This window comes from Antechinus flavipes, chromosome 1 (genome assembly GCF_016432865.1).
Source record: "Antechinus flavipes isolate AdamAnt ecotype Samford, QLD, Australia chromosome 1, AdamAnt_v2, whole genome shotgun sequence".
NCBI classification, from domain to species: Eukaryota; Metazoa; Chordata; class Mammalia; order Dasyuromorphia; family Dasyuridae; genus Antechinus; species Antechinus flavipes.
In genome coordinates, this window is record NC_067398.1 from 714,899,813 (window position 1) to 714,913,625 (window position 13,813).

Below are 13,813 nucleotides of genomic sequence, written 5' to 3' on the forward strand. Positions count from 1 at the left end.
CAAGTCTGGAGAGTCTAGAGCAGAATAGAAAAAGAAAGATGACAACTCCTGAGCTTTGGAAATGAATAGCTTTGTAGCTACTTGCCTTGGGCTGGCAAGGCTGCGTCTTCTGAAGGAAGAAGGCTTCTGGGTTCTGGGGTCACAGATAGCAATGGTTACTAGCTGGATCCTGGGGAGCTGCTCGACCATTTTAATCTCACAGGAAATTCTTGTCCATTTGTGAGTACACCTAAAAGCTTAAGCTGACTTTCCCTTTGCCTTGTAGGTGATCTTCTGATGGTTTTAAGTTGTCTCTCTATCTAATTGATACCCACATCTATACATCTAGCCCTACTTAATTCTCTGTTGAAACTTTAATAATAATACTGCTTTAATAAAGCAATAGCCATTTATTAAGTTCCTGCTGTGCACCAGGCCTTGTGTTAAGCACTGGAGCTTTAGACTTATATCTCCTACTTCATGATGGACAGATTTCACCTAGAACTTTGATCTCTCATTGCTTCTTGCCTGGACTCTTGTAATAGCCACCTAAATGATCTACTTGTACAGGTTTTTTCCCTTTTCAGTCCTTCCTCTGTGTATCTGCCAAGTCATTTTCTTAAAATGGATCTATTGAAATAATTTCAGGGGTATTTTATTGTTTCTAGGACCAGATACAAAGTTGTCCACTTCCCACTTGGCTTTTTCAGACTTAATATGTATTTCTCCTCTTACAAGCAGATTGATCTACTGCTGCTCCTCATGAGACATTCCATGTTGGTTCTCTAGGCTTTTTATTTTATTTTTCCCAGTTACATATCAACAAACATTTCTTTAAAAAAATTTTTTTATTTGTTGAGCTAATTCCAAAGTAAGAGAAAACAATAGAAAAAAAGAAAGGAAAGGAAAATTTAAAATGTAACAAAACATTGTCATCAGACATGAAAATATCAGGGAGAATTCAAAATATATAGCAATAAATTTCCATTTCAAGAAAACACATAAAGCATCAAAGAAGAAATTATATTCATGAGTATTCATCTTTGCTTCCTTTTTTTTTTTTTTTTTTAAATAACTTTTTATTGATAGAACGCATGCCAGGGTAATTTTTTACAGCATTATCCCTTGCATTCACTTCTGTTCCGATTTTTCCCCTCCCTCCCTCCACCCCTTCCCCCAGATGGCAAGCAGTCCTTTACATGTTGAATGGGTTACAGTATATCCTAGATACAATATATGTGTGCAGAACCGAATAGTTGTCTTGTTGCACAGGGAGAATTGGATTCAGAAGGTAGAAATAACCCGGGAAGAAAAACAAAAATGCAAGCAGTTTATATTCATTTCCCAGTGTTCTTTCTCTGGGTGTAGCTGCTTCTGTCCATCTTTTCATCTTTGCTTCCTTGTAGGATATTCTTTTGTTCTTTGTGGAGCACTTTTTACTTTATTCTTTTTTTCCCCCTTTCATTTCCCCAAGCAGATTATGGTTAAGCACAGGTATGTGTATGTGTGTGTGTGTGTGTGTGTGTATGTATATGTATATATATACACATAGACTTTCATGTTGTTATTTCTTGGATTCTTAATAGTTTCATTAGCTTCTCCTTGCTTAATTCTAATTTTCAAGAATTATTTTCTTCTTTAAGACTCTGTAAATCCTTAGTTGATTAGCTTTTTTCTTAATCTTGTTTTTCTTGGATGGTTTTTGTTTGTTTTAGTTTTTCCTCGATCTCATTTGATTTTTAATTCCTTTTTTGAGTTCTTCTATAAATTCTCTCTGGGCAGGGAACCACTTAATGTTCCTTTTTGGGGTAGAAGAAGCTTTTTTTTTTTTTTTTAAACTTTATTGCCCTCCTCCTCTCAAGGTTAACTGTAATGGGCTGAGGCTTGAGTTGATGCACTGAGGTCCCAAGCACGTGAGGCTAAATAGTAATTGACCATACTCTATTAATATATATGCTTGGAGAAAGAATGGCCCCCGCCCACTCTTTGTGCAAGTCCTGATGTGTGTTGTCTAGGAAATGACGTAGGGACAATTTTGGTGGGTGGAGGCAGAGAGAGAGTCTGCTGGCTGGGTTCCTGTCGCGGCTGCACATATTGCTAATCCCCCCTCTCCTCCACAGAGAATAAAGATCGAAGATTTTCCCTTAACCTGAATTCCTAACTCTGGCTGATTTTAAAATATGCGGTCATCACAATTAACCCCAGGTTTCACTATTTCCATGTTAAGTTTCCGTGATTGAGATCTGTTTTCTTTGCTGGCTCTTTTTTTTTTTTTTTTTTTAATGAGAAGTATTAGTGTAAGTACCTCTAATCATGGGGTAAGGGGATAGTGCCTCTAGCCTCACTTCAGCTGAGAGCTGAACTTCTTCTTCTGACCTAGAACCCCAAACCTAGAGCTCCAACCTCCCTGTCACAGAGGTCTGGCCTTCCTAATAAGCCTGGGTTCTCTCAATCTGCTTAGATTCAGACCCCAGCTCTGCCTCTGGGAGATTGCTGCTGAAACCCCAGCCATACCCAGATCTCCCCAGGGGTCCCCACTTGCTGTTTTTGTGGATTCAGTCCTGAGGTGTTTTGCACTTTGCAGGAATTAAACTCCTGCCTGGGTTGTTCTGCCCCAAGTTTTCTTTGTATTTCATATGTCTCTGTTCACCCTGAAGGACAAATTTTCACATTTTGTTGTTGTCGTTTGCTTTTTTCCTTCTTTCTCATTTTTCCTTTTGATCTTATTTTTCTTGTGTAGCATGATAAATGTGGAAATACATTTAGAAGAATTATACATGTTTAGCCTTTATTGGATTACTTGCTGTCTAGAGGAGGGGGTTGGGAGGGAAGGGAGAGAAAAAAATTTGGAAAACAAGGTTTTGCAAGGGTGAATGTTGAAAATTATCTTTGCATATATTTTGAAAAATAAAAAGCTAATATTAAAGTAAAACAATGTTCACCATATTAATATTGAGATGTTTCCATTTCTAATGGCAAATAGTGATAGATATAATCCATACAAACAAAAACTCTTTGGGGATGTCTCCTCACTAATCTTTAAAAATTGTAAACAAAGGAGTTTTGAGTACTGCTGCAATCGTGCCTGCCTAACTTGTGCCTCAGTACAGATTTTAAAGAAAAAAAAAAAAGCCCAAATTATTGTAAAATCTTTTGCCACCCTTAGTTTTCCAGTTTCTTTGGAGCTTGGTTCTTCTGGTTCTCTTACTCCAGAATTATGCCAAACTTTTATTTTCTTCTTCCATGATGATCTTCCATTTTCTTTGCTACCTTTTTAAAATCTGGGTTGGTCGTGAATTCCCTGTGCCTTCACATTAATCTCTTTAGACAGTTCTTTTCCCTTGTCATTTGAATCACTCCCATGAATGTCTTGAATTTAATTTTTGATTTCTCCTCATCCCTCCTGGGCTTATTTTCTCTGTCAAATTGAAATTCACAGGCTCCTGCCAAGCCTTTTCTTAAATCTCTGCAGTGTCATGCTGTTCTTATTGGGTCTCTTTTAAGCTGCAGGAATTCCCTTGGGTTCTTTACAAAGAAGATTGTGTCACCTTTTATTCTCTTTCTCCCCTTCTCTCCCCCCTCAAATCTTCATAGTTTCATTTATTGGACCATATCTCTTTAGCCTTCCACCTTTTTAAGATTCTTGAAGATGGAAGGAATCAGTTTACTTGGGCTAACAGGGTCTAAAAATATGGGAATGGTTGGCCCATGGAATTGGTGTTCGAGTTCTTCCTTTGCTTGATAGGGAGGTGCATTTCACCTCTGTGTAAAGGAGGTCTTGTTAGTAATTAGCACAATACAAAGACCGAATGGGATGCCTGGTCTTGTGACTCCCTTGTCACTGGTGTTGGCCAGAGGCAGGCTGATGGCCTGTCTGTGATGTAGAATAGAGATTGGCCAATATCACCTTTGTGATCTCTTCCTGATGTAAAATTTGGTGATTCTCCTATTGTGCTCAGACTCTTTTTTTTGCGGGGGGAAGGGTTGTTGGGGAGGGCATCTTTCTGAGTCACTAATACTGTTTTTCCTTAAGTGCACTTATTACCTTGTGTTTGCTTACACAGCAAGCTGCTCATCAACCATTACCTGAAATAGAATTGTACTGCTGTGCTTTGTTCAGTTTTTTGGTTTTATCTTATTTGCATTCCTTTTTGTATAGCGTAGGGAGTTCTGCACAAACTTTGGGGATGACAGCTGCTGAGCGCTAGCTGACCTACTTTGTAGCTTGAGAGGGCTTGCTTATAGCACCTCCATCCAGCATTTCCCTAAAGAGGAAAAGACATTTCTCCTAAGTCATCGTGACATATTTTTAAAGTGATATCTGGCCTCCAGGAGACCCGGCTGAGTCTGAGATCACAAACCCAGATTTGGAGAGTTTGTGTTGTCTTTGAATAAGTAATCAGCAAAACTGTGGTCTTGTATAGTGTGACCCTGGAATGGGCGGCAAGTGAAGCCATGGCAAGTGGAGCTTCCAGGAGGAAGATGAAGAAAGTTCTTTGGTACTTGAAAATCGCATGAAGTTTTTCTGCAGCTGTGAAATCCACCGAGACTATGCTAGATTTATCATGCTCTTCATTTAGCTTTCCAGTCTTCTGCTTTGGATGATGTCTTTTTTTTTTTTTTTTTAAATAACTTTTTATTGATAGAACGCATGCCAGGGTAATTTTTTACAGCATTATCCCTTGCATTCACTTCTGTTCCGATTTTTCCCCTCCCTCCCTCCACCCCCTCCCCCAGATGGCAAGCAGTCCTTTACATGTTGAATGGGTTGCAGTATATCCTAGATACAATATATATGTGCAGAACCGAACAGTTTTCTTGTTGCACAGGGAGAATTGGATTCAGAAGGTAGAAATAACCCGGGAAGGAAAACAAAAATGCAAGCAGTTTATATTCATTTCCCAGTGTTCTTTCTCTGGGTGTAGCTGCTTCTGTCCATCTTTGATCAATTAAGGCTCTCTTTATCGAAGAGATCCACTTTTGGATGATGTCTTAATGTGATTTTCTGAATTTCATTGATATTATCTGAAGCCTCCTGAAAATGATACAAGATCTGATTTAAAGCGAGGATGGACATGTGCTCCTTTTCCCCCCTTTTATTCTCCCCATCTCCCTTTGGCTTCATTTTAGGAGATTATAATCAGAGGATCATCATTTTTAAGCTAGAGAGGATCGGAGAGGCTTCTGCAGCTCAAACCTTCATTTTTGAGAGGCTTAAAGAGATTAAAGGGCTTAAATTGTTATTGACCCTAGTCTTATGATTCTAGCTGAGGACCTTTTCTGTTAGATCATTTGGCCTCTCTTTTCTTTTCTTGAAGAATCAAAACTTCAGAGCTGAATCTAGAAAGCTTCACTCATTAAGGCCAACTTCCTCATTTGGGAGGAAAAATAACCTCTGATTAGAGTGAATTGGTGTCAGTATTAAGATGAAAACTTAAGCCTCAATGTACAATCTAGAGTTTTTCCTACCCTACTCCCTTTTTCCCCATCCCATGTCCCTACTGTGTTAGAAGTATTCATGTGGATGAATGGCCCAAGTAGATTTTCATATGATTGCATTAGAGACAACCACCATTTTCTTTATTTTTTTAAAAAAACTATTTTTATTTTGTTAAATATTTCCCACATGTATGTAAAAAAATTTCTTAATAGCCATTAAAAAAAATTTTTTTTTTGGAGTTCCAAATTCTCTCCCTTCTGCCTTTCCTCCCCTCTTTGAGAAGGCAAGCATTTTGATTTTGAAAATCTGCTTCAGTCTGCATTCAGAATTCTTCAATTCTATTTTTGGAAATAGATCGTATTTTTTATCAGATGTCATTTGGAATTAGCTTGTATCTTTGTCTTGATCAGAGGGCCTAAGTCTTTCATGGGACTGCTAATAGACTCGGTAGTCTGAGTGCTAGAGTCCAGAAGACCTAAATTCAGATGTGACCTTGGAAATTTACTAGCTGTGTGATCCTGGGCAAGTCACTTAATCTTGGTTTGCCTTCATCCCCTGGAGCAGGAAATGGTGAATACCTCCTCCAATGTCTTTTCCAAGAAAACCCCACTGACAGTGTGTCCATAGGATCACAAAGAGTTGGACATGATTGAACAACAGTAAAATCATACAATATTGATCATCCTACAATATTGCTGTTACAGTACAGTGTTCTGGTTCTGCTCACTACTTTGCATGAATTCATGTAAGTTTTCCCAGGTTTTTCTGAAACTATTCTGCTCATCATTTCTAATAGCTCAATAATAATATTCTATCATAATTATCTACTGTGATATTTTCAGCCTTTCTCCAATTGGCAGGTATAACCTCAATTTCTAATTCTTTGCCACCACAAAAAAGTTATAGTAAATATACATTTTTTTTTTTTTAAATTTGCTGAGGCAATTGGGCTTAAGTGACTTGACCAGGGTCACACAGCTAGGAAGTATTAAGTATCTGAGGCCAGATTTGAACTCGAATCCTTCTGACTTCAAGGCTGGTGCTCTATATCCACTGTGCCATCTAGCTGTCCCTATGCATAAATTTTTACAAATGGGTCCTTTCCCTCTTTTTTTTTTTTTTTTTTTTTTTTTTTGGATTTTTTGGATTAAAAGTCTAATAGTGATATTGCTGGGTTAAAGGGCATGCACAATTTTGTAGCCCTTTGGACATAGTTCCAAATTGCACTGCAGAATGGTTGGATCAGTTCACAAATCCACCAACAAAGCATTAGTATCCCAGTTTTCTCACATCTCTTCTAGCGTTCACCGTATCACACCTTGCCCCATCCTTACACCTTCTCTCCCTTCCTTTCATCCTCTTTTGCATTCATTTTCTCCAGAGGGCTATAGGGTAACTTTTCTGATTCTATTCATCTTCATGATTTTTTTCTCCTTTATTTTATGACTAGATTTACTAAATTCTGAGAGTAAGACTTTGAGGTTTCCCACAAGTACAGTTTTAAACTCTATTCTATAATTAATTAAAAAAAAATTTTTTAAGGATATGGATACTATGCCATTTGGTACATATGCCTTTAGTATTGATATTAATTCTGTCTTCTTTGCAAAATGTAATTTTCCTGCTTATCTCTTTTAAGTAGGTCTATTTTTGCTTTGCCTTTGTCTGAGACCATGATTTTCACCTCCTTCCTGCCTTCTTTACTTTAGCTGAAGCATGATGGATTCTGCTCCAGTCTTTTATTTTAATTTGAAGAGCATCTCTCTGTTCAAATGTGTCTTGTAAGCAACATATTGTTGGATTCTTGTTTTTAATCCATTCTGCTATCCAGTTTTGTTTTGTGGATGAGTTCATACCATTGTGTTTACATTTATAATTTCTAACAGCAGTATTTCCTTCCATTATCCTTTCATGTTTATCCCTCTCTTTCTTTGTGTTCTATCCCTTCTCCAAAGTCTGTTTTGCTTCTGCTACTGTCTTCCTTTTATCCTCTATTGCTCTAGATTCCTTTTGTTCTGTTACCAGTTGAATGTGTATATATATGTCCTCTTTTGGAACCATTTTAGATATGAGTGAAGTTCAAACATTGTCCTCCCTCATTTGCCCACCCTTTCTATGTGAGATAATTTTCCCTATTTCTTTCTTCCTTGTCTCTGCACATCTATCTTTCTCATCTATCTTTTTTTTTTTTGCAGCATTCTAACATAAGCTCAAAGACCTCTGTCTCCTTAAATGTCCATTTTTTTTTCCCCCATTGAAAGATTTTGTTCCATTTTGCTGGGTAGGTTATTCTTGATTACAGTCCTTATTCTTAAACCTTCTGGAGTATTATGTTCCAAGCCCTTTGGTCCTTTAATTTGATACTGCTGAATTTTTGTATGTTCCTGACTGGCTCCATGGGTATTTGAATGGTTGCTTTCTGGCTGCTTGGAGTTATTTTCTCTTTGATCTGAAAGCTGTATATAATATTCCTGGGAGTTTTCATTTGGGGATCACTTTCAGGTGGTGATTGGTGGATTCTTTCACCACTTTACCCTGTGGTTTTAGGATATCAGGACAGCTTTCCTTGATAACTTCTTAAATTATAATGTCTATGATGTCTAACTCTTTTTTTGATCTTGTCTTTCAGATAACTCAGTAATTCGTAAATTAGCTTTCCTTGTTCTATTTTACAGGTCAGCTGGTTTTTCCAGTGAGATATTTCCCATTTTCTTTGATACTGCCTCTCAGCATTCCCAGTCTTTCTCGACCAAAAGCGTTTCCTTCTGCCCTTGAATGATGACCTAAAAGTCAGAATAACAGTGGAGTTACTCAATGGTGTCTGGTCCTGTGTCCAGTGCCTAGCATAGGGGTAGCCTGTAATCTCTTTCTGACTAGATGCCAGGTCCCCTTACCATCTCTGCCTTGAGAATTTCCAAAGCTGTTTCTGCTTCTGTCACCACCATCCATGTTCCATCCATGTGGTCTCTGGACCAGCCTCCTCCCTGTGTCACAGATTTTTCTATCGGCCTTCTATTTTGTCTTGGAAGAATCTAGAAGAATATCTCGCTGACCTTTTGTTGGCCTTATTGCTCCAGAATCCAAATTGATGAGTTATTTTAAAAGTTGTTTGAAGAAGAATGTTGAGAGAGCTCGGCTTTCTTTATTCTGTCATCTTGGCTCTCCCCTGGAATTCTCTGGAGCCATCTTTTTCCATTTATTGAATGCTCATGATTTGATGCCCAAGCTAAACAAAGGCTAGATTCACTGAGGATATTGTAGAGCCACCTTCTCCTTCGGTCAGTGCTGGCTAGAGGTACAGCCAATTGACCTTTGTACTAATGCTCCACAACTCTAGTCATCACCTAAGATAAGTGGCCATCTTTGTGGTCCAATATGACCAGATGGGGCCCAGGTGGCTACTTTATGTTAGACATGGAAGCCAAGAGGGACATTGGGATTTGTTTTTTCCCCTTAGTATTCATGATCTTAGCTGGATGTTCTTGGCTGAGTTATAATAAAATGAATACTCAGAATTGCTACAACTTTAGGTCATTACTTGGTACACCATCTCCGCTTCCCCATCCTAGAGGGAAACCTGCTATCGCTTCTCTGAGGGCTATTTTGGAACTAGAAGCATCTTGGATTTTTAAAGCAAAAAAAACCACCAAAGTGGACCAAGCAGGTTAACATAAGCCGTACCTCAGGCCGCACCTGGTGCTCACTGATCCCACTTATCTCAAGGATATGCATTTTTGTTCATCTTTGAGTAAACCCAGGAATTAGGTAGCTTCTCCAAGGCTTGGAGTGATGGGACATATAAATCCAGCTTTCCTGCCCTAACGTTTCTGATGTAGGAGGGTTCATAGTACTTGGGGTTTGGGGCTGGCAGGCCAAATTGTACACAGTTGTCTTATTCAGCTACTTTCCCCCCCATCTTAAAGCCAATCGCTTTGTTTCCAAATCCTTTCCAAAAATGGGTTGAATTGAGCAAGTTATTGCCTTCCTGCATCCCTGGAGCCCACTTTTTTGGTAATTTACTTTTCTCTTTTAGTAACTTAGCTTGGACCATAAAGAAGCAATTTAAAGAAGGGAATTGTGTCTTGCATTCAAGAGAGAAATCACCCTATTTCTTTTCCTGAAGTTGAAGATTTTCTGGTATAAACCACATTATCTTTTCCTAGATTTGGAGCCCTGTTTATGTTGTTGTGAAGATTTCTCCCACAGCTCATTTTCTTTGGTGTTTGTTTATCTTATGTCCTACACTCCTGGATATTTAGAATACTGCTTAATGATTGTCATTATAATTTAAACAGACTCTTTCTGAGCATGGGAGTGTTTTACTGGCATTTAAAGGAGTGGGAAATGCTAGGCTTCATTGCTATTCCTTTATTTCTCTTATTTCTCTCTTCTTGGGGGGAAAAAAAGCACATTAATGCTAATGCAGCCCACTTCTCCTTGTTTTGTTAATGGGCATATGTGTGGTCAGCTCTTCACCCACCAACTTGTTTATTGAGTCTCCCCTGGGTCTGATAACGGATGCTCTTCAGAGAAGTCTAGTCATCAAGATGTTTGGGACTGGCCTCCAGTTCCGCTCGGATCCCTTGCCTTAGTGTTGCCTATTAGTGATTAATTTTCTCTGAAAGGCAGGAAACCGCATTTTTGTTGTTCTCATTAGAACCACTCTTGCTGCATAATGAACAAGCAGATGAGCTGGTTTTTGTCCTACCTTTTCGGCAGTGTGGGATCCATGCTCACTCCTTTCTCATCTGCTCTTGATCCCCAGGGGAGCACGTCACAGCAAGATTTAAAAATGAAGTGGAGCGGATGGGTTTTGATATGAACAATGCCTGGAGGATCTCCAACATCAATGAGAAGTACAAGTAAGTTGTCGGGGTCCCTACAGATTGCTGGTTCACGGCCAAGTGCCTGGGTTAAAAATGCCAGCCTTTGTGTGGCAGATCATTTGAACTTGGGCTTATTTCAACTTTATTTATTTAGCATATCTGAATCTGTGATCTTAAAAGTGTTCCTTAATCATGTCTAAATTCTTTGCCCCTGTTGCCATCATTGAAGGAATAAATAAAAATTTCTAAGTGAAGACTGGACAACCACAAGTTGGAAATGTGTTCAGGATTTTCTTCTCAGGTATAGGTTGTATGAGAGAGAGGCCCTGAGAGTCCCTTCCAACCTCAAAGATTCTTGGATCTTCTCATTTTTGTATAAATGTATGGATGAGTGGTCGCACACGCACACACGTGTATATATGGAAGAAGGAGCGGAAGAGAAAAAATTTCCCCCCTTTTGCGGTGTGTTTGTATACCAAAAGTGGGTCATATTTTTTCCTTAGTAACACTGTTATGATGGAACAGTTTGTTCCTGACCAAGAAACTCAGCATCTAGTAGATAATCTGGGGGGGGGGGGGAAATCCCCAACTCTGAGCATCTTGAATCAGGAAATAGCATAATTAACTCCCAGATTTCATAAATTGGAAGTGAATACTTGATACATTATATAAAGGTCTCTGGTAATATTATAAAATACAGAAATGGGGGCATACCTGCACTCCCAGAACTCGTGTTCCATAAGAGAAACAGAATGTAAATATCTAAGCATTTTCATAATAAATATGTAGTAATTTAGGGGAAAGGGGAGAGAGTGATAGCTCACAGGGTCAGAAAAGGATCAGTTAAGCAGCAGTTGCTTTGGCTGAGTTTTGAAGGAAACTAGGGATTTTCAGATGTGGAAATGAGAAGGAAGTGCCTTCCAGACATGGGCAGGCAGCACCTGGGCACTTATGTGGAAGATAATGGGTGGTGAGGAGCAGCAGCCTGTTTGGCTGGGCTGTAAAGTGTGTAAAGGATTGTTACGTTTAATAAATGTGGGAAGGTTTTTGAAGGACTTTAAATGCCAAAGAACATTCATATTTGTTCTTGGAATAAGGAGCTCCTGGTGTTTGAATAAGGAAGTAATAAGAGTCAGAGCTGTGCTTTATTTAGGATAATCACTTTGAAAAATGGCTTGTAGAAGGGAAGAAGCAGTGAGGAAGCTGGTACAGTTGTACAAAAGAGGGATGGGGGGCCTGAGTGGGAGACAGACTTGGCTATGTGGACTTAGAGTGAAGAATGAAAAGGATGGGATTGCACCTCAGACCAAACAGAAGTTTAGACAGACTGGAGTTTGACGTGCTTCCGAGACAAAGTGGGAGATTTCCATCAGGCAGTAGAAGCTGAGTTCCATTGAAGGCTCAGGGGAGACTGGGACATAGATGGGTCTGGGAGTTGTTCATAAAGATAGCTGGTAATCCCATGGAAGCTGCTGAGGTGAGGGAAAGGGGGAGAGAGAGCAGAAGGCAAGACAGATCAGTGTGTGGACTCGCCCACAATTGGCGATCACCTCTGCCCTTTTGGATAAGAGTCTTTTTGGGATTTGCTACCGATATAAAAACTGACACAAGCAGCCCACCCTCCACCCCTTCCCCCAAGTGTTAAAGAACCTTGCTGAGATAGGCCCGGCTGGTCAGGAGCCTTCCTGGATGGGGCAGTGGCTGCTTTGCTAGCAGAACCTTTGAGGTGCTGAGGTCACCCCCACTTTTATGAGACAGGGCTCAAGGTAAGGGAGGCTGGCGATAACTGAGGAATGAATGCTTGTCTGCATTATATAATTGGTTTAAAACTAATGTGCCAATTAGACATAATAAATATTGGCTAGAATCTTTTTAGAACAGGTTTTTTTTTTTTTTTTTTAAACACTGACTTAAAACTTAGACTTTTTGGATTTATTTCTTGAAATAGCACTAGAATTTGGCAACTACAGATTCATCATAAAGAAACCTTCTTCACATTCAGAAGCAGACTGGGCTGCCTCAGGAACTTTTGGCTACTTCTGGTTGGCCCAGACGTGCTCTGAAGGCCTTGTCTGCCCTGGGCCCTGTGATTCAGTCAAAGCTTAGCACAGAAGCTGGAGTCAAATCCCTTTTCTCATCTATATTTCACTGTTCCACATAAGCTGGGTGTCCTAGGGCAGCTAGCAGATGCCATTGAGCAGAGCAGGACGCACAGCCTGGTGTCAGGAAAGCTCATCTTCCCGAGTTCAAATCTGGCTTGGAACACTTAGCTATATGACCCTGGGCAGCACTCTTAGCCCTTTTTGCCTTAGTTTCCTCATCTGTCTAATGAGCAGGATCAGGAAATGGCAAACTGCTCCAGTGACTCTGCCAAGACGGGGTCCTGGGGAGTCACAACTGAAAGGACTTGGCGACAATCCATCCAAACAGACAGGCCTAGTTTTGTGTTGTTTATACATCTGTGCAGTCTGGAATCATCTCCTTGATGGTTTGGTGACTGCTAGCAGAGGACTTCATACAGCTTCTGTGTTCTGAGGGGAGGGCGGTGATTGAAGGACATAAGGATGAAGCCATCAGTCTTAATTCCATGTCAGCAAATACTCCTTTTAAAAATTGCTTGAGTACTTGAAAAATGGGAAAGGTGATTTGAAAAATACTTTGACTTAGAAAAGTGATACATTAAAAAAAAAAGTGAGTTTTTAAAAATAAATTTCATTGTTTTTAAAACTCACTGTGGATTGATCAAAGGTAGGCAGAGTTAAGTTATCCTTGTTTTGTTTGAATTGACTCTTTTCCAATTTAAGATTTCTTTAATGGGGATGTATTTTAAGACAAAAACCTGAAGTTTTTGTCGGTTTTTTAAACCAATCCATTTGCAAATAGGCTCATTTCTCCCTTAATACATTTATGACTATTTGGGGGAAATTTTTCCTTAGAAGTTGGAAGGCAGCTTTAAATGAGAATTTTTTAGAAATATATCTTGATAAGAAAAGAACAATATTTATAGATGGTGTTTTATGTTTAATTAGGCTTTTTTTTTTTAACAGCTAAATGAACTAAAAGCAAAAGATCTCTCTTTCTTTTCTTTTCTTTTTTTTTAAATCCTGTTCCTTCTGAGCAGTTAGTCATAGGTTCTTTGATTGCTAGCACATGAAATGGCGGTGCAGGAGAGCAGGTTACAGGTCACGTAACTCTCCCACCTTGGCATCAAAGAGATCAGGCTGCTAAGTGGGCTGTGGCAGTGCGGAGGTGAGGCGACTTGTCTGGGCTCAGGGCAGCTCTGGCCCAGGCTCCAGTTGGCTTTCCTACCACAGCACTGGGCCTTCTCCCAATGCTGTTCTGGCACTGGTGGCTCAGATGATCGCCATGGAGACTTCTTTCGAATGATAGTTGAAAGAAAAGAAACTGTAAGTCAGATCAGCAGCCAGCCAACTATGTCCTGAGTATAGGTGTCCCTGAGACTTTATCACTGACATCTCCATTCTATCTCTCGCTTTGTTTGGTTAGGTGGTAATTGGTGATGGTTGTTAGGTGGCTCTTGGTTTAAGGCATATTTTTATTTATAAAA

General features: G+C 39.5%; 1 protein-coding gene across 6 annotated transcripts in view; it reads left to right on the forward strand.

Moving 5' to 3' along the window:
* The window catches only part of MTMR3 (myotubularin related protein 3), a 169,667-nt gene that overhangs the window by 129,317 nt on the left and 26,537 nt on the right, over positions 1-13,813 (forward strand). For all 6 annotated transcript variants that reach the window (XM_051973086.1, XM_051973088.1, XM_051973090.1 and 3 more), the window contains one exon: positions 10,185-10,281. In XM_051973086.1, the coding sequence (XP_051829046.1) occupies positions 10,185-10,281 (97 nt within the window). The remainder of the gene's footprint in view (positions 1-10,184; positions 10,282-13,813) is intronic.